At 47.1% G+C, this 21,487-nt stretch overlaps 1 protein-coding gene across 2 annotated transcripts in view; it reads right to left on the bottom strand.

Moving 5' to 3' along the window:
* LOC149337100 (ninjurin-2-like) overlaps window positions 1-21,030 on the bottom strand; it is a 56,172-nt gene extending 35,142 nt beyond the window's left edge. Inside the window, exons 1-2 of one of the 2 annotated variants that reach the window (XM_089553317.1) lie at window positions 21,002-21,030; window positions 13,234-13,308 (exon numbers count right to left, since the gene is read on the bottom strand). In XM_089553317.1, the coding sequence (XP_089409443.1) occupies window positions 13,234-13,284 (51 nt within the window). In that variant the 5' untranslated portion in view covers window positions 13,285-13,308; window positions 21,002-21,030. Of the gene's footprint in view, window positions 1-6,996; window positions 7,222-13,233; window positions 13,309-21,001 lie in introns of those variants that run through there. The other variant, XM_089553319.1, reaches the window with a different exon arrangement.
* Window positions 21,031-21,487: the final 457 nt, after the last annotated feature.

Here is a 21,487-nt window from a genome sequence, read left to right as displayed (position 1 = left end):
GGTAAGCGTTGTCCGCTCGCACGGCTATGCACTGCACAATATGCACTAGCGGCATAGGAGCGTAAGTCGTTTTTTTTTTTGTGACGTATCGGTGGCGGGACGGCTTGTTCATGCGGCTATGTTGCGCACTTACCCTCGCAGATTTTCCAAGATCGAGACCTTTCATTCTATATTCGCTGTCTAGCGCTGGCGAACGTGTCTGTTGCGTTCACCCGTTCGGAAAGGGTGGATGTCCAACGGGCGCGAACAGGGGCAGTACGTCCTTGTGCAGTTCGGTTCCGTGAAGCTCGCAAACGATCGCATCCCGCCCCTTTAAATGTTTGTCGCACTTCTAGCAACCCACAACAGAGCATCTATTTTCTCTTTCCGCATTTCCACTGCTGCGTCGAGGCATACACGCCGGCGACTTACGAGGCAAGTAATGACGCCGTGTTCCGAGCGCACCCGTGGCGCCATCTGGTCTCAAACGGAAGAACTGCGCGCTGTAAACGGTCTATAAGCTAAAAAGGGTAAAAAACTGAAGTGCACGTGTCGCCATCACCGGCCAATTTCAAAAGTAAACTACATGCGTTGCCCTTCCCTTTTTTTTTTTTAATCGCGGATCCCTGAGGCCAGGGCTGCACTGCCATGCACTCAAGACGGGGATCGCAGAATCCTTTTCGGTCTAGACGTGACAAGTTTACATCCATTGACGGGAAAGTTTACTTAAAAAATCCTAAAGCTTAAACTCCTAAAAATCTTAAATCCAGTTTTCTTAGCAATAAATTTGTCATAAACGATGCTGAGGAAAAACGTCAAGATACCATGAAAGAGCAGTTGAATCGAATATGCCTAAGAATAAAACGGAATTGCATTGTCACCAGTGACTTTTTAACAATATGCTGCGAGAATACAAATATGCATGCGCGTTGCCATAGCACACTGAGAATCTCGCCACGCACTGCATCAGGCGGACGTGCACTCCGGATTTATGCAGCACGTTAGTTCCGGAACAGTCGCACACACACACATACAAAAAAAACTAGACTGACGTAATGGTCTTTTCACACGGGAATACTAGGCACGGACTTCAGCGTACGCACTCCATAGGTAGGAGAACAAGGTGGAATGCAACACTCAGATTATGAATGGAAGTTCGTCAATATCCCTCAAGAGGAGCCCCGCCGCAGTGGCTCATTGGTTACGGCGCTCGGCTGCTGACCCGAAAGACGCGGGTTCGAGCCCGGCCGCGGCGGCTGGATTTCGATGAAGGCGAAATTCTAGAGGTCCGTGTGCTGTGCGATGTCAGTGCACGTTGAAGAACCCCAGGTGGTGGAAATTTCTGGAGCCCTTCACTGCGGCCTCCCTCCTGAGTTGCTTCGGGACGTTAAACCCCAATAAACCAACTAATCAACTCTCAAGAGGAAAGCATATAACAGCTATAGCTTATCCCTACTCATCTGTGTGACAAAAGATTGCAGCCTAACGAAAGGGATATGACTTAAATTGAGGAAAACACAGCGCGCTACGGAAAGGAAAATGACAGGTGCAACGTCAGAGGTCAGAGTGGGTGCATCTGTGGAAAGCAGTAGTTAATATTCTATAACCGAAATCAAGAAGAAGAAATGGGCTTGGGCAGGGTATGTAATGCGAATGCAATGATAACGGTCTGGTACCAAAAAAAATGAAGCGTAGCAGGGGGCGGCAGAAACTCAGGTGGGCGGATAAGTCTAGGAGGTTACTGATGATAAGATGGCCACAGCTGGCACAGGACAGGGTTAGATGGACGGATATGGGAGGAACCTTTCCTCTGCAGTGAACGTATAGCTTTATTTAAATGAATATTTCGACTAATTGGTATCGGCCGTTAGGCCATAAGTTAGGCATGATAACGATGACTGCACAAATGACAATAATGAAAAATGGACTGACGCCCACATAAGCGACACGTGCTCCTTCCTATGCAGAATAACACGTAATTAAAATTTCGCATGATAATTTTTAGCTTTAAAAGCTGTATGCGAAACGCAGAAAGGTAACATTTTTTGTCGAGAGTTGTTTTTCGCGAAAAAAACAATTGCATGCTCGTACTTGTAGCCTCTTGCTGACTTTCTTCTTCCCTGCATTTGTTATTCGTGAACAAAATTGCACTGTCGCGCGCAGATTTGTTGCACTGTAAACTCCAATGAACAGCTCCACTGAATATCCCCAAACGCGAGAATGGAGCCGTGAAGATGACTCGTCAAAAATGCAGGTGCAGAGACACCACCAAAGGCTTCTCGCACTCGACCTTTTCCGTACCCACAGACGTCGCTGGTGCAGTAACCGGCGTTAGCGCAGTGACCTCTGCTGCTATACACTGCGAAGACCCGTTCCGGCACTCTGTCAGATACTGACGTGCTTCGTTGGATTGAAGCTTGCGTGGAACTCAGTTCAAGAACATCAAAACACTGCCACACAGCCACTCCGCCGCCCACCACTAGCGACCGCTTTCACGTATAGCTCCGCCGTGCTGGCGCCGCGCTGGAATTAGGGGCGAGGGGGCGGAGTAACCACGTGACCCAGAGCGCCCCAACCGCTCTCAGAAGTCGGAGCCCGTCGAGGCGATCTGATCGGGGGGCGAGCGCTAAGCGTTAAGCTGCACTGATAGCACTGAAGGGCATGCATTCCCGCGTTCCCGGTCAAGGAAACTAGCGCGGTGCAACGGCCGAGTGAAGGGGAGAAGAACCTTGATTAGACGAGCCGTCAGGCTTACAATACGTATCGCACGGCTGAAAAACAATAGCGACAACTCCAGCCACCAGGCGACGAACGAAGGTACCAGCACTCGCACTATTTCTGTCACAAATGTAAGAGAAACTGATTGGATGTGTTCAAGCCATTGAACGATAAGAAAGATATGGTTTACGGTTCATGGGGGTTTAATGTCTCAGAGCGACTCAGGCTATGAGGGACACCGTAGTGAAGGGCTCCGGAAATTTCGACCATCTATTATGCTTCAAGAAATAGCACTAATTATCAGATACAGAGAGACAAATTTAGCATTACTTTGCGTACAAGAAAAGCAAGATTTGGCATAACGTCGTAACTTTTCTTTTTTATCGCTTTTCACATTAGCCGCCGTGGTGGCTCAATGGTTACGATGCGCAGCTGCTTACCCGAGAGACGTGGGTTCAGTCCTGGCCACGCCGGTCGCACTTCAATGAAGGCTGAATTCTAGAGGCCCGTTTACTGTGCAGTGTAAGTGCACGTTAAGAACCCCAGGTTGTCGAAACTATCTGCAGCTCTGCAATACGTCGTCTCTCATAGCCTGAAACACTTTCGGATGTTAAACCTCATAAAACCAAGCGTTTGACATTACTTCACTTATTGTACTTCTGTATGCGTTCTTGTCAGAGGGTATCAAAGTATGGTCCATGTCCAGTGTATACTTCAAGTACTTTATTTATCCAGTATTTAAGGCTGAGCTGTAGCAACATAGCGGTGAGGGATAGTTGGTATTGGTTATTAGAAATGTTAACACGGCGAAGTGAAGATTCTCGGCTACTGGCCGCGGCGATCGTCGGCGGTGAAGGCCTTCAAGGCACTGCTCCGCTTCTTGCGAACTTCTGGACTGCATGATAGGCTGTGGCTTCAACGAACACTGACTTTTTAGAATGGCGTCAATTTTCTGCTACTCTCCTTTTCCTCTTTTTTCTGATCCCCTCCCTCCTTTGCCCCCCCCCCCGTGTATGGTAGCAAACCGATTATTTTTCCGGTTAACCTCCCTGCCTTTCCTCTTCTACCTCCTCCTCCTTCTTAACAGGGCGAAAAACGATGACCGTTAATAACGACGGAGACAGAAGAGCGCTGAACTTACAGCTTGAGTTTTTAGTCGAAAAATTTAGACAAGGACTATCCCGCCACGGATCACACTGGTACCATAGCTAACAAAGAAAAACCAAGTCAAGATATATCTTTAAATCCCTTAAGGAGAGCTCTAGTAGGTTTGCTTCTGCTTCAATAACCATATCTCGAGCTCAGTCAATGCTATAGAAGGCTGGCTCAAACATACGCCTGCTTCTTGGCAGGGTTGCACGATTTCATGCACAACGGTTGATATTTGTGGCGATAAAATGCAACCGTACTGTCAAAATAAGCAGTGTATTTACGCGCTTTAGAGTGCGTGGCCAGTTCAGCCGAAACGGAGTCTTCACGAAAGGGAGAAACAGGAAAGAAAATAACACGGGTCTTTTGTTTCCTCTTGAAAACAAGCTACTGGACATTGTTCTTGACAGAAAGAAAACAGAGGGGGGGGGGGGGGACTTGCTTGTTTTATGGTGGTCATTATAATGCATGACCATTGGTTGCTAGTGCGCAGTGGAGTTTTAGGTTAGCAAAAAATGCTATCGGGACTAACGTGAGATCAGGCCAATAAAGAAGTACAAAGCACACATTAAAAAAAAAACGTGTAAAGGTAAGACACAGATTAAAGTGAGAATAGTATGCTTGATTGCACGCGCACGGCACGTTCAAAAGCTAGAAACATTTTGCAAATAAAGGCTCATAACTCAGAGGTGAAAAGCCAATTCTGCTGAAATTCTTGCAGCATTCTGTAACAGCAAGTCTCACCCCGAGTTTCAAAGTTTCGAAGTTTACTTCCCATCTAAAAATACAGATGGAGGAATCGTAGAAAAAAGCTGCCCTTGGGCAGCATGACGATTCTACGATCCTAATTATTGACAGGGAGGCAACACAAGAGTTTATACAATTTTAAAAAACAAGCATATCAAGGAAGCACCAGAGAATACACGAAACGGCGGTATGTATACATAAGGAAACTTAAACCATGTTATTCAAAAACAAATTATGAAGTTCTCGACGTTAACAGGAAAAGAAATGGAAATTAATGTGGACATACCTGTTTGGAAGAGATGGGAGAGTATAATGAAGGCATTCTTTACCAAGATTTAGTCGGGCTTTCGGCACTCTCCATTCTTCGCCATGTCTTGTTGGATACACCGATTCTTTTGTCTTTAGTTGTGCTAAATTCTTAAGATTTGTTATATTATTCTTGATTTCTGTTTTGAAAGTGACACTAAGGTGATATTTATAAATATTATGTGCTTTAATGACTCTATAACGACAAAAGAAAGTTGCACTTGGATGTCAGAACGGTAGATTACATGTATTTCGGGGATGTCTTTTTTGCATTAAATGAATACGTCCAAGGTTAGTCAATGTTGTATTACCCCACACTGACTGACCGTAGTTTAAACGCGAGATGAATATTGAATTGTACACCAGCATCTCAGTTGTTGTGGGAAGTATGTATTTAGAGTTCAAAATATAAACGCTGAAATATTGCCGCCGGGAATGTGCGTGGAGTAGTCGAAGCCGATATGAGACGAAAGAGAAAAAAGAGAGTTCATTGAGGAAGTCGCAGCACAAATGAGCCAACAGCGAAGTTTTGACGGAAGTGTCTTGCGGTACCGGAAGTCGGAAAAAAGAGAACACACGAGTAACACAGCGGGCGGCCACCGGAAGTCGTCTGAACCGCGAGCCGGCAAGTACAGGCAGAACGACGCTTGGCAGAATGACACATTGGGGGCGGCCGTATACACAGCGCAGCGGAGGCTGATATCTCCCACCATTTGTAACCGGAACAGCGCAGAAGCAAAGCACGAACGCAGTGGACAAGACAGGCGTGCAAATTTCTGGTGTACTTCATTTCATCTGTCAACATTACATCGCCTTCGAGGTCATCGACTCGAGTGCTTTTTTTTTTTCACAATGCGAAGCTAATCAGAGGCCTGCTGCATGAAGCTAGATTGTTATGAGAGTCTATGGACTGGTTATCAAAATCTTTGTAAGGGCGAAAGCAAATGCCGATAGCACTCTGCACCAACAGAGCTTCTTCATAGTACCACGCTGTCAACAAACTGCCCGTAGGATTCTCCTTTGGAGATAAGACCGCGTACCGGGAAAAGTTGAAACATTTTGTACCGTAGGATTATCTTTATGGCAAGTATCTGGAATTTTTTTTATGATACTAGGGGGCACCTGTGACTGTAAAACCGACATATATCGCGTAACAGCTGCTTGAAGTATTACTCACAGACATCTAAATGCAGATGTCACTCCAGCCTACGAGCGCGTTGAAGTCGTGACTCCAAGCGAACTTATGCTATGACAGATCCAGCGGAGGAACCAATATCTTTGGTTGCATACTATGCGCCCACATCTTCGGCAGCTACATTGATGGTTTCCGCGACATCTAGAGCACTGACGTTTAGTGGATCTGTAGAGAAACCTCGGCTTGTGGTTAGCTAGTGTGAATAATTTCCACTATAAGGAGCGCGTTACTGAGGGTACACTGGCGATACCAGCGGCATCAAAAGGCGCCATGAATCCCCATTTCCCATCTCGTAACTGTACTTCCCTCAAAGTGCTTTTATCATCAGCGCCTGAAAGCAATACTCTAAGGGGAAAGAGTACATGTTGTTTGCATGAGGCCGACATAAGGAAAGAAGGAAAAAAACAATGGCGCACAGCAAAAAATGCGCTACTGACATACAATGCCAGGCAATCCTTTTTCATGTTCTCCTGCTCCAACGTATAATGATGTACCCTTCCCTATTTATTAATTATATATACTACTGCAATCCCATGGAGGGATTTTAGTAGGGTGCGAATACATCCAATAAGATAAAAAATACAAGAACGAGAATTTCTTTGGGATTGCATTTCGAATGCTATGAAGTTTGTACTTAGCGCGACGTCTGTTTCGGAGCTATCTTGACATTTCCATTATAACGGCCGAGATAAGTCCCGATGGCGTCTCCTCACTTCATAGATCTCTTCTTAGTTTTTTTTTTGTTGTTGTAGTGATTGCGTCAGTATATTAGCCAGATTTTGGACACCCCCCCCCCCCCCCCCTTCCCGCCATGAAAAAACTGCAAAAAAAGATAATGAGACCCGCAGTGCGGCCTCGTAGCATCCGTGCTCTCTCGAAGTAGGTGAAGTAGATGCACGTACCTCCATGAAGACAACCGCGCGGGCGGTGAGCGCACACAGACGCCGGGTAGCAGACCTCGCGAGGTATCCGTGCGGCGAACGCGCGCTGGCTGACGGACACTGTCTGAGTAGCGACTTGGCCGAGAAACTCCCGCGCGCGCCTGAGCGAGACGCCCCGCACTAGAACGACAGCGGGAGAAAGAGAAGGCGGCTCCAAAGGAACACAAGCAGAAACCCGCGCAATTATAAAACGCTGCCAGCGTTGGAGAAGTGAACGGGCTTTGAGGGGAAAGCGCCGAGTAAGTCAGGCGAGGGGGCCCGGGGTGGGGGGGGGGGGGGGTTAGACGGAGGAGGAGGACGTCGATAGAGCGGCTCTCAAGGGCGTTCACGCTCGCTGCACCGGTGGTGGTTGCTTGTGTTTTGGGCTTTTGTTTCCCCTCAAAGCGCGGTTGTTGCTCCGCGTTTGGCGCCCGCTATCTCTCGCCCCTTATACCGGTCTACGTGAAGGCGTGCAGCGCTGCTGAAGCTTGGTCGCGGAAAAAACAGCGTGGCAGAAGCCCCGTTTCGAGTAGGTTCATTTATTGTAAGGCCCTCCTGTGTGGGTATTCATTCTTTTTATTTTTTAATTTATCACGTAGATGGGTGACGTACGCATGGGAAGGGGGTTTGCTCAATGATTTAGAGGGGTTCAGGCGTGAGGGAGGTTGTGCGAAGGCACCGTTAAAACGACTCCAGCCGGTATTCTGAACCGTCGCTGGCATGGACCGCACGCAAAAAAAAAAAAAAAAGGTAGTGCACCACCCGACAACAGCTTGATAAAGGAAACAACAGCAGGCTGAAAGCAGAAGTGCTGTTCCCACCATGCGATACTCAGGGAGTGACGCAGTTAGGGCAGTCCGAGACGCGTATATATTGAAACAAGAAAAGGCTAACACGCGCTCTAGTAGAATATTATTTGCCACGGACAAGCCTTGTTAAAAATTTTTCTGGATTCACTTTTGCAGGTAACGCCGCTTTCACCAAGATATGAATTAGATGAACTATAATGCAGAATTCTAAGAACTACCGGATATCGACTCATATTTGCCCCACGGCTCAGAGTCAGATCTCGATTGCGTTATTTTAAAGTGAGATCTATTATTGGGGAGCCTTCCGGAACCGACGATAAAGCCGAATACGCAAAACAAAGAGCCTGTTTGGCTATTTGCTCTAGAAATTATACCGTGCCAGAGTAATATTATAACATAAATATAACTTTGAAATAAAAGAAGTCAAGCTGACGTAATTTAGAAACGCTTAAAGAAATTATTTAACTTTTCAAAATATCAACTGAATTGAGAGTCCATTACAAAGTTTTCAAATTAGGTAATAAAAAATACCTTCTTCAAGAATTGTCTACTTGGAGAGAGCGTTAAACCGCCACTTTTTCAAGAAAGAATAAATGAAGGAGATTTTTGTATCTCTCCTCTCGCTAACCTCTTTTGAGGGCAAAATAGTCTGTGAACGAGGATATTCTGCCAGAAAAAAACCTTTGCGGTTAAGCTCATTTGCTTTGCTTTATGGGGCTTTAACGTCCCAAAGCGACTCAGGCTATGATGGACGCTGTAGTGAAGAACTCCGGAAATTTCGTCCACCTGGGGTTCTTTAACGTGCACTGACATCGCACAGTACACGGGCCTCTAGAATTTCGCCTTCATCGAAATTCCACCGCCGCGGCCGGGATCGAACCCGCGTCTTTCGGGTCAGCAGCCGAGGGCCATAACAACTGAGCCACTGCGGCTGTCATTTTCCCTATCGATACAGGTAATTATAACACACCAAGTCAAAGCAGATACCTTAAATTGAACTGTTGAGGGGGTTGGGGGTAGGCAGGAATATAAGAAATTCAGTGCAGCAAGCCACACCTTCGCGATGCCTAAGTTAGAGACAGAGAAGGTTAGAGTTTGTTATGTTCTTCCTCTCCGTTCCTAGCATCCGTTGCGACAGCTCAGTCTAAGTCTGTCAGCTGGGGTTGTTCTGTCTCTTGGGGCTTTCTCCCTTGGACACAGCAACTGGAATGTGCTCTCCGCCATTCAAACTTTCCTTTCAGACACTAATCGGCTGCCGTCCTAAGCTCTTTCTCATGATAAATATTTCTTTGCAACGAAAGCTTTCCGAAACATGGCATGTATAGCCCCGTTCCCTATTTCAGTCATCGATCTCACAGTATTTGTTTAGCTTATTTCAATTTACACATCTGAATTTATTTGATTTATTTCCTAATTATTATTATTATCTTTAATACCATTACATTTTTTCCTCGTTTATTTAATTGTTTAACATTCTGGGCGCCTGTCAGTCGCCGCCTGTGTCTTGGCCAATCACCAACAGTGGGTACGCGCCATTAGTACGCGCCATTAGGACAAGAACAACAACAACAAATTTGCATGATTTGGCACTGGAAGGCGGAGCGGCAACCTTTCTGGACCAGAATGAGCGGACGACACATGGAGGCCGGACACAATGTGATTTGCGTAAAACTTCAACAGATATACAGACAACATGTGCATCAAAGTAGCTCATATTCAAAGTTGTTGCTTGACTACCATATCTACCGAAGCTGACTAAGCTCGCAATTACTCATTACGAGTTGTCATTAATCGGGAATAGTGTCCTTTGCTGTAGGAGGCCGTACTAAAAAACCGTTTATTCACAACACTCAAGTTACTTTAGTTCACACTCGCCGTTTCATCAGGTGCATGTTCAGTGTCATACAACGGAACGCGCACGCTGGCGCACCCGTTTTCGGGAGCGCAAAAGTAAATCCTTTCCGTTCTTCTTAGGCTCACCCCGGAAACAGTTAGCCGCAAGGCTTAGCTTAGCCCAGGGTGCTCGGGAGGAGCAACCTGAACCGCAGAAGCCCCACCTGTAGCTGCACCTGCCATCGCAGGGCAGTGGCGCATCGCTTAACCGCTGCACCACTGCGCAGTATATAAGTGAATTGCGCAACAACTTAGACAGGACACAGAAAGAAACACATACAACAGTTCACGAGCGCACCACTGCGCCAGGAGGGGTGTGAGGGCGCTCGGGAGTGTAGAATGCTTACTACAGAGGACCAATTCTGCACATATGGGCGTTAACCCAATAAAGCTAACCCAAATAAAGCTGGAACTTTCTCTCCTTCCATTAAGTACTTGTCGAAACATAGCCCTTTTATCTCTGTTTCATAAATTAATCCATGGCACTCAGTCCCCTTTATCGCACCTGCAACGACCCTCTTATTCATCAACCAGATCGCACAATAACCTCAGCTACACGCGCATTTATGGCAGTACTCAGGCATTTAACTTTTCTCCGCTCCCACGTGCTATATGTCTATGGAATGATCTTCCAAACATTTTCTTCTTTGCCCGAGCCATGCCTGTTTTTTTTTTTGTTTTTTTTCCGTCACACCCTGTTTATCAGCCCATTTGCCTTCCTGTGTATTTGCTGACGTTCTTTTTTTTCCCGTTACTATTATGTCGTATTTATATTCTATTTTTTTATCCAATGCTTTTCTACATGTATTTTGTACTGTCATGATAATTTGTAAACAGCTTTTAGAACATAACAGTGTTTGTTTCTACGGATTTTTGGTTTTTTCTAGCTACTGTTGCACATAATTATTGCTCCCCCCCTTACACAATGCCTCCCTGGAGGCCTGTAAGGTATCTGTAAATAAATAAATAAATAAATAAATAAATAAATAAATAAATAAATAAATAAATAAAAAATAAATATTATTGCGTCGAAACACTAAGGCGGAGCTTAACTTTCCCCTCCGATTTTGTCTTTGTAGATTTCAACCGTGTAAGGTTTTTGTGAACTCAAGAGTGCACTCGCCTGTTATGCGGTAACCTCTTCCGTTTGTAGCGTTTTCCAAAATCCCTATACTGCGGAAGTACCTACAAGCTGCACAGAAATGGTCACTATATATATAGCATCCACATACGAGCAACCTATGTAAGTCCCGCCATAGTGCGCTCGGGTCAGTTTTGTAGCAACGCACCAAGCTCCTGCTACCTGTACGCAATAGAAAAACGCAATAATAGCTCGCAATACAGCTGCCAGTGGTCGGTTTGGATACGGCTCATGACAGAACATGCTGTTGCAGCCGCTCCTGAACACGAGCCAACGAAGCTATCGATTTCCACTATATTCACAGAGAAGACAGCTACGAGTTGAAGGACTAAATTACGGTGGACAGATGTTTCTGCCTAGAGAGCTGTGTGGAAGGATTTCTCTGGGGTACGTTGCGTCGTAGCCGGCGTAGAATGTCGTAGCAGAAAACGTCGCCTTCCTGGCGACAGAACAAAGCTGTTCGGGTTGGTATGAAGCGCCGCAGTGCATGGTGATTGCTGTGTAGAATGTGCCGTCTCTGGTCATGCGATCTGAAAGGGAATGAGAGCGGGAGTATTATTGGTAGCTTGGAAGAGGAAGAGGGAAAGGGGTTCTTGAGCGTGCAGAAAAGCTCAAAATTCGATAGCCCGTTTTTTGTTTTAAACTTCCAGGTCGTCAAAAACACACTGTGTTTGAGCACTTCTACTTGTATTGTGCGTACTAGATAGTCAATGCCTCGCACATCAGCCTTCAGTGGGGGTTGACAGCTGGTGTCAAGATTGCGTGATTTTCACCGTATATGTTACTTTATAAGACGTTATTTTTGTGTAATTCATTAAAAACACTGTCACATGGATTAAATGCATTAAGAAGAAGTCCTATCCTGCTGAAAAAAGTTCTATGATGCAATAACCTCATAGATCATTCATCATAGACTATCATACAATCTGTATGACATATCATACGGTTTATGGTTTATGGGGTTTAACGTCCCAAAGCGACTAAGGCTATGAGGGACGCCGTAGTGGAGGGCTCTGGAAATTTCGACTACCTGGGTTCTTTAACGTGCACTGACATCGCACAGCACACGGGCCTCTAGAATTTCTCCTCCAAAGAAATTCAACCGCCGCGGCCGGGATCGAACCCGCGTCTTTCGGGTCAGCAGCCGAGCACCATAACCACTGAGCCACCGCGGCGGCTCGATATATCATACGAATTGTATGATATATCATACAGATTGTATGATGTGTCATACAGATTGTATGATATTCTATGATGAATGATCTATGAGGTTATTGCATCATATAACTTTTTTTTCAGCAGGGTAACGGCCATACCAAGAGGTGAAGAGCACGTCATAATGGCACTGGACCTCAAAGGGGCCTTGGATAACATGTTCATCTCTCTCTCTCTCACATGACGCTATTATGACAGGGCTGAATGAGCTGAACAGTGGGGAACTAATTTTCAGTTATGTCCGGGCCTTTTGGCTGACAGGACGGCCACCATCGGCATGATGGATCTGCTTTCAAGTTCTATACATATGCCAGCAAGGGTCAATTGTTTCGTCATTACTCTTGAACATTGCGGTAGGAAACTTCACAAGACGCCTAGACGCTATCTCCGACGTCGTAAATACCTTATATGCCGATCATATTGCAGTTGGTTGATGCGGGGCCCTCTCGCGCAGAAGGAAGAAAAACCACAAGAAGCAGCGACATGCGTGGAGCTATACGCAGCGCAGTGCGGTCTCTGTTGTTCGCCGGGAAAAAAATCTGAATTGCTGCGAGTGCACACACCTTGTTGCACTAGCAACGGCAGTCTATCTGAAATACAAAGAGGAGTCCGAATTACAGCGGTACCAAGAGCCAGGATCCTGGGCATGTGGATCCAGAGTAACCTAAGGGCGGACCAAACAATCCAACTGCTGACCTAAACCACAGCACAAGTGACACGAATGATCCTCCGCTTCACGAACACAGTAAAGGGTACGCGAGAAGAGGACACCCTCAGACTGATGAATGCCCGGGTGAGCAGCCGTGTCACTGTGTCTTCCGTATCATTCTCACAACAAACGAGAAGAAAAACAAGTTGACAGAATGCCACGTAAAAGGTATTCAAAGTCGTGCTTGGCCTCCCTTAAAGAACGACTACGGAACAACTGTTCAACATCGCATTTATGCCCTTAGCCACAGAATTACAGAAAATTCCTAATCTTGGTCACACCTTATGCGCTGATGATATCATACTCTGAAAACATAAGGATGAGACCGTCAAATGGAAGACAGGCAACAAACGGCAGCAGATACCACTTCTAAACTCAACGCAAGAATCGGACTCGAGTGCTCGCCAGAAAAATCGTAATTACTCATCATGTCGCCTAAGGGATGGCCTTACCAAACTCCCATAGTAATCCGAGTTCAGGGCAGGCAGGTACAGCAGGTCCATACCACCCGCATTCTAGGACTGTACCTTCAACAGGATAAGAAAAAAACGGAGACACAATTAAGCGCCTCAAAAAGGTCATTGCGGCCTCCACCACGCAGCTCACAAAAACGGCGACCAGACGAGAACATGGGTTCCAAGAGGCAATCTTCGCGTAGCGCACGCCAATACCCTCAGCCGAATACTTTCACCCACCCTTGACCAATGTCGCAGGAAAGCATGCGTGGCAGCGCTACACAAATTGCACAGAGTTGAGCCCGGTGCTGTCTGGGTGGATGCCACCTGCGATGAGCATGGAGCCACTGCGGTTGTCCACACCCCACACATAGCACCCCTAACTTCCGAGCTTCCTTCAGGCACCACCTCTGAGGAAGCCGAGGAGACAGCTATAGCGATTGCTCTGGCATACACAGACGCCCGCTACATTATTAGTGACTCAAAAACCGCCATTATAAATTTTACCAGGGGCAGGGTTCATCCCCGTGCACAATGCCTGCTGCACATCATGCCCACTCCCCGTCTCCCCGAACGTGCTAAGCTCATCTGGGTGCCTGCACACTCGGGGAAATCCCGGCAACGAGGCCGCCGACTCCTTAACTGGATGGTCTAGAAACCGGGCACAGGCGGACCTCGAGGGGGGGGGGGGGGGATTTGTCTACGGATCATATGCACTTGTTTGCTGAGCTCACCGCAAACTACTGCGATGAGCGCCTCATCTACCCGCCACCCCACCCATCCCTCACCACCAAAGAACAGTCAATCTGGCGTCGCGTGCACACCCGCACGCTGCCTACACCCCTCTACATTTCTAAATCTATGCCGGTACCCACCATATGCACCTTGTGATCAGACCCCAAGGCCACCCTTACCCGCATTCTCCCATCCTGCCCGGCGTACCTAGTGTTACTGTATATGCTAGGCGTACCCTCCCTCCGCCGGGACGGTGCTTCTCCGAACCTGGGAGGGCTGGGAGACCTCACTGAGGTCAGGAAGATCACCGTTCGCCGGCAGCATACGTCATGGTCCAATAAAGCATGAATATTTATAATAAGGGAGCAATTACTCATTGATATCCATCCAAGCGCAGCCATACGGCAGCAAAGGAAAGCTATAAAGCTTTCTCAGAAACTTCGCAGTTAAAGAAAAATTCGTCCTTTATTTATACCATGAGTGGGGTCGTGCGGAGACCCAGGAGGCCTGCGGGCCTCGAATTCTCTGGCAGAATAATTTTTTTTACCACCACCATTGCCTTTTCTCGAGATGGGACTAGTAATGCTTTCGCGTTAAAAAGAAGAAACAGCGCCATTCACTAGGCGGCTTTGTCACGCTGTTCTCGGACTGCTGGATCTTAAATTCTCTGACGGCTGGCTTATATCTGCCTCTTGCTGTCGCACTTCGGGTTCTTGTGTCTTGAAAAGAGAGGATTATGCTTGCTGGCGTGCTTTCGTAGAATGCTTTGGTGACGGAACGTACGTGGAACATTCACAGCAGTCCGCCTCGGCTACATCGGCTGCAGGTGGATAAGGGGGGGGGGGGGGGGGGGGGGGGGGTAGGTGAATGTGGGCGAAGATGCTTTTTTACTAGTGAGTGACCGGATGTGCGCTCCCCGGAGTGCGCATCAAGCGTGCAGTCTGCACACGCACAAGCACGCGCCAGCACATGCACAGGCATACACACCCCGGTAATTTTTGGGAAAGGAGGCTATACTACGAACGCAGTAAGGAAAACTACCATACTCTAACTTCGAGTGGGATACGAGCCAGTGGCGGCGCAACAGGGAAGCTTCGTTTACTGGTGCCTTTGGCTACTCGGCTATCTCCGAAGCTTCTTTTAGATCTACTTCTTGATCAAAGCTGCAAAAGCCGGGCCATCACTAAAGCGCTGACACTGATTTTGAATGAATGAATGAATGAATGAATGAATGAATGAATGAATGAATGAATGAATGAATGAATGAACGAACGAATGAATAAATAAACATTACCATGACTGGGATTCAAACCCACGGTGGCACGAATAGATCAGCTTCGCTGCATGGCCACTGCACGAGGGCACTAAGCTATCGCTGCTTTTTTTTTTCAACTCGGTATTTATTAAAATCATGCGATCCCCAGCCGATCACGCCTCCCGTTTAACTGTGACACACTCTCGCGCTGTGCATCGCACATCGTCGTCTTAATCAACTTTCACCTGCAGCGCGAACAGATAAGATCATCCTATTCTCGGTCAGAACTTAACCTGAGTCTAATTTTGTCGCCAGGCATGCCGACCACCCAGCAAAGCAAAACTATAAGCCAGTCAGGCTAAATACATGCTTTCGCACGTCTACTCGGTTTAACTATGTTAAAACCCTGCCATTTTTTTATTGTTGTCGCATGGAATATCAGGTACCTCCCGGACACTCCTCGTGCCTTACTTGATCGGGTCGAATTCAACGGTCTCGGCATGGACCTCAGCCACCATCACTCTCTTACCCGCACATCAAAATTCCGGAAGGCGCACACGTCTAGAAATGGAAACTAGTCAGGAGTCTGAACTGCCTCGTTGAACGCTGTCGTTGTGCGTGTTTATTCGTCATGCAGTTTTCTAACACCCTAAATGCTTCCGGTAACACGAAAAGTTAACACGGAATTCCCGAGTCTTTCGTCACCGGTAGAAATCTTGCAGTGTAAGGCCTGATATCAACGTCAGTTTTAAGAGTTTGCAGAAGTGTGTCCCAAACGAACGTAGCCTCGCAACACAACACAAATAATTACATTATATAGTTTATAGTTGCTCGCACATGTAGCAATTCACTGTATATAGCACAAACGTCCCCTTGGCGCGAAGGCACGTCCTAACGCGTATATGGCTTTTGCCACCTGTTGAATATATATCCACTGAAATCGTTTTGATACACCAAGAAAGGCTAGATAACGCTGCAGCTATATGGATAGAAGTAGTAATGACCGATCCGAAACTTTGTCATCTGCCTTCTAGAGAGGCCGTACATGCGCTGTAAGGAAAAGCGAAGAGTGAGGAAATCGAATGAGTCAGCACAAAATTGTCTCATGGCCATGTCCATAAAAGATGGCTGAGCCTAATAAGCACAACTGCCAGGAAGGGGTTGTTTTGCGGTATTGAAATGTAAATACCCTGAAACAATTTGGTGGACAAAAAGTACAGGAAATATTAGCCAGACTCTATCAAGGTAGCGAAAAATTCTGTCGACGCATAGACTTCCTTTGATAGCGACCGCGAAAAGTAAGAAAAAAATCTAGGCACTGCATTTGCAGTCTTCCTCGCAGAGTGCAGCATTTCCAACAGTGTCACAACGCAACGTCGCAACAAAGATGTTACAAATTTGTGTACGTACAGACACGAAGTGCTTCCAACCATTTCAAGCCTGTTTTTTGTATCATACACATTCTGTCAGAACAAAAGACAGTGAGACGTCAGCATAGGCCAAAATGTTAATTTTTACTGTACTAGCGACGCCTAGCTGTGTTGTTGATGACACTGAGCTATCGGGGGTCGGGATATAAGTACAGTGCGAGTTACAAAGGCGATGTCGAACAGGTCATTTAAACAAAAAATGCAGGAGACACTTAAGCTCCACCTTAAGGATTTCACTCGATAGCATTAATCGGTTAATGCTCATATATGCAGAATTCATCATTCTCTACTTAATACTCATAGATCCCAGGGAGTCCTCAATCTACTTCTGGCGTAGTGATGCCGCGGTTCAGCGATGCGTCATTGCTGTGCGATGGCAGGTGCTGCTTGCGGCGGGGCTTGTGCGACTAAAATTTGCTCTTCCCGAGCACTCTCTAGCGAACAAACATTAATTTAACTGCCACCTGCCACTGTGGTAACTTCACTCCCCATCCGGTCGGGCTGTGATGACGCCACAAGGCCATGTGACCTAGATGATCCACCTGCCTCCATCTTGCCTGCCGCCTTCTTCTCTGTGGATGACAGGAGTCGGTTTTGGGGTGACGAAAAGATGTCTTGACTATATGTACAGTTTTTGTCAAAAGTAACCAGGCTGCGTGGTTTGCTTCTAGCTCGTACAGTGGAGCCATTACAGCTTCCCTGAAGCTGAAAGGGTCGTTAAAGGTAAGGACTGGGGTGTCTTCTCACCTTCCAATACCTTTTGATCTTTAGGAAAGCCATAACAGCTCCACTATACGAGCTAGAAGCAAACCATGCAGCCTTGTTACTTTTTACAAAGACGGTACCTGGCGATAGAGGACACCATCTGCTCTCAATAATGGGCTGTAAGATGGAGGGCACATGCGGTGGTCTTGACGGCGCTCGTGTAAGTACTCTGTGTAGGAGAAAATGCCCCCTGACACGAGCTTGAGGGAAGAACTGCTGACGCTTAAAGATAGCTCAAAGAGCTCGTGTCGCGGAAGATCCGGCGTCGGCGTCGTTGACCATGGGCGAAAAATTCACGAAAACTCCCAGAGAAGCAACCTAGAAGGCAGGCAGGCCACCTAAGTCACGTGACCATGCAGCGTCATCGCAACCTTTCCTCCGGATAGTGAGCAAACTGCCCACTGTGGCAGATGGCAGTTAACTTAATGACTGGTCGCTAGAGGCTGCTCGGCAAGAGCAACATGGGCCGCACAAGCGCCATAGGTGGCAGTACCTGCCATCACAGGGCAGTGGCGCATCGCTTAACCGCTGCACAGCTCCGTCAGGAGTGCCATGAGGACTCCCTGGGAACTATCAAAGTTAAATAGAGAACGACTAGTTCTGCATGTATAGTCATTAACCCCTTAAGCATTCGCGGCATATCCTATAGGCGGAGTTTAAATGTCCCCTTCAATTTTTACTCGCGCGACGGGGTTCCCGGAACTGCTCAAGCTGAAAGGTTTTTTAGATGCGAAATCCACCAGCTTTTCCCCTTATGTACATACCTAATCAAATGGTAAGCGTAGGCATAGCCGATGTACACGGTCGTCCACTCCTAGCTTCAACACGCGAGAGGTAAGACTTCGCTCTTCGGATGGCCAGTGCCTCTGACATGACCATTCATCGAAGCAAAATGGCGCATGCGTAGAGGTACTTAGAGCTGGTGTTTCTTGTCGTCGGCCACATCACTTGGATGCACGCGCGCAACGGACACACTGGCGCTCTGAAGAGAGCAGCCATGCCGCTCGCGTGTTGAAGCTACGAGTGGGGGGTGGTGGTGAAAAAATTTATTAAGGGACAGGAGGTACGTTTCGATCCGCCCGTAAGGGACCGGTCCTTACAAGTACTAAGTGGAGGTCCCTAGTATGGGACCCCAGTGGCGGTGGCTGCCGCCCGGGCGCGCCCGACTAAGGCTTGTTGGGCCTGTAAGTCATGGCAGCCGAGCAGGGTCGCCCCCTAGTCCTCCCGGGTTGGGAGGGGGGGGGGGGGGGGGGGGTTTGGAGGGGCAGGCCCACACCATGTGATAGGTGTCAGAAGACACTGCACTACAGTGTGGGCAGCTGCCGCTAAAGGAGGGGTCGAAATGTTTTAGTGCTGCCGGGCACAGCAATGTATTGGTGAGAAGATGGAGAAGGAGCCGCTCATCCGCCTTCATCAGGCCTTTACATGGGCTAGGGTAAAGGCGATGACTATTTTGATAGTTGGTTGTTATATCTTTGAAGGTATAGATCGGATTAGGATCGGGTTCCTGATCGGGTGGGGAGGAGAAAACAGCCCGGTGAGAGAGCGCGCGGGCGGCTGCGTCTGCTGCCTCGTTTCCTGCCAACCCCTTATGAGCAGGGGCCCATATAAGGTAACGGTGTGCGGGGTCCGTATCCCGTATGCAATTTTGGTAGATTCGATAGGCTAGGAAGGGAGTGCAGCCTTGTTCGACGTTCCGACAGGCCAAATTTTGAGTTCATTCCATTTCCCGGTTCTTGGTGTAAATTTTTGCCCCGGACAGTAAATTAAATCCGGTGGAGTGAAAACATTTGGCATTCAGCAAATTTGGCATTTTTATGTTATATCAAGAGTCAAAGAAAATTAAACAGCATAGTAAGGTTGATTAAAACCCATCTACCCTGCCTTCCCTCCTTATCTCTCTCATCTACGTTCAAATTTTTTTTTGGTCTCAACCCGTAAGAACCGCTTTGGTTCGATCCGAACCGGTTCGAACCAGAACTGAGTGCCGCTCCGGAGCCGAACCCGGAACTGAACCCGAAAAGCAAGAACCCGAACCGAACCCGAAAATATTCCGGTTCGAAACCCTGGTCTTAAGACGGAGCCCTGAGATACTTACGACTTCACTGAGACGGGAGCGGAGACATTTTGTTAATGACAACCGCTTAAAAACGAATAACTAAAAATCCTAGATCCAGTCGACGACCCCAGGAGATGAATTAAATATCTTAAGCTCATACATTAATCAATAGGGAGGAACGCGGTCGAAGGCTTTAGTGAAATAAAAAAAGATGATATCGATGTGCTGAGACCAATGAACAGATTCATGAAAATCAGCTATAAACTCAAACAGCTGTGATTGGCACGAACGCCCAAGTTGAAACCCATGCATAATATAAGGGATGAGCTTAAAATTCACCAGATACTGCCCGAGTTGGGATGATGTAATGTGTCCAAGGAGTTTACAGGAAACGCTAATTGTCAAGTGAATTTTTACCTCCACATTTAAAGACACGAATGACATGAGCCATTTGGAATCAACCGGCAGTTTGCCCGTTGCAAGATACTGCTGGAACAGTTTTGCACTGCAGTGATCCGAATATGCGCTTGGTTAGCTTCAGTAGCCTTATCAAAGTTTGAAGGCCAACGGTCAGTGGCGCACTCAACCCCCTGAGAGGAAACAGTGATATCATGCACGGAGTGACCAACAGACTCCAGCGTGGCAATGTCGGAAAGAGAGCCTTTATCTGTAAAAACAATAGTAAAACATATTGAACATTCGCCAATAGGGTTTCACTGACCGGCATGTTACCCACACGTATACCCAAAATCGGAGAAACATAAGAACTGGGGTTTACAACCTTCCAAAACTTCTTCCGTGCATTCTGCATCACGTTAGAAATTTCAGTATTAAGGAAAGTATCTTCATGGTCTTTTCTCTGTTTTTTCACGAGAAGAAATGCGCGTGATAAGCCTTCCAACGCTCCTCCAAGTTGGAGCTGGCTGCATATTAGTGTAAGCGTTTCTTGGCGTATACTGCGCTTAATTGTTGCTGTGAACCAGGCATTACGGTGACAAGGGGAAATTTGTAACCTTTAATTGTATTTGTAACCTATAACTGCCTTTAATTGCACTCATTTATTCAGCTATTCTAGTGACTTTATAAGTTTCCCTTCAAGTCTTGGTACTCGATTAGTAATGTCATGTATTTCCCAAGAGATTGTTTCAAGTTGTGATTAAATCTTCTGGTGGTGGTCACCGTTAGAACTGACTGCTTTCTCAAGACTGTTCATTCCAGCATTTGGTCCTATTGTTCAGGACCAGGCTTTAGCTTTATATCACCTGAATACAACATTAGAGTCGCGATGAATAGTTCAAGCATAATTGTTTTCACGCTGTGGCACCAACGCTCAGCCTTGAACCATATCAAGCCACAACTCCGTTGAGCCCGTTACTTTCCGCGGTGAAGGAACGAACCAGTGCGAATGCAGCACGTATTCAATTCGACACCCACATCAGCAATGCACCACGGCGAGTTTAACTGTGATCTGCGGCCAATTTCAACAAAGTTCAAGCTTGTAAGAGGACAGGAGTTACTCACCTAGAAGAGAGCGCAGTCGAACTTAGTGCATATAACACTTGGCCACAGAATCCCACATCCGCCGGTTGTGGCAGCCTTTAAGTAGTCGACTGCGGGGTTTCCGTCCGCAGCCGCAGGAAACGGGGGTCGCTCTAGATCCTTGGAGGCGAAATGTGTCGGTAGGCGGTGGTGACGCTGCTAGCAGCAACGCACCGGTGACAGATGGGCAGTGTCCCAAACTTGCTGGAACAGCACATGGCAGCGGACCCAAGGAGGGAGCACAATCAAACTTAGCGCATGCAACACTTGGCCCCAGAATCCGTAGGTGAGGTTGGGAAACTTGCCTGTATACGGTGGCGGTAGCTTAAGCAGAACCGGGGTGGACTTCGTCCTGCAGTAGTCGTAACCTGCCTGGTAATGAGAATGATGTGATCGAATTTTGTGTTCACAAAGTAGCGTATGTGTTAACTGTGCATGATTCTTCATTATGTTCTTTTTTCGCAGTTC

Source organism: Amblyomma mixtum, chromosome 7, assembly GCF_055824585.1.
Source record: "Amblyomma mixtum isolate Tamu chromosome 7, ASM5582458v1, whole genome shotgun sequence".
NCBI lineage: Eukaryota > Metazoa > Arthropoda > Arachnida > Ixodida > Ixodidae > Amblyomma > Amblyomma mixtum.
Note: the sequence above shows the minus strand (reverse complement) of the source record. Positions and strands in the feature narration are given on the sequence as shown.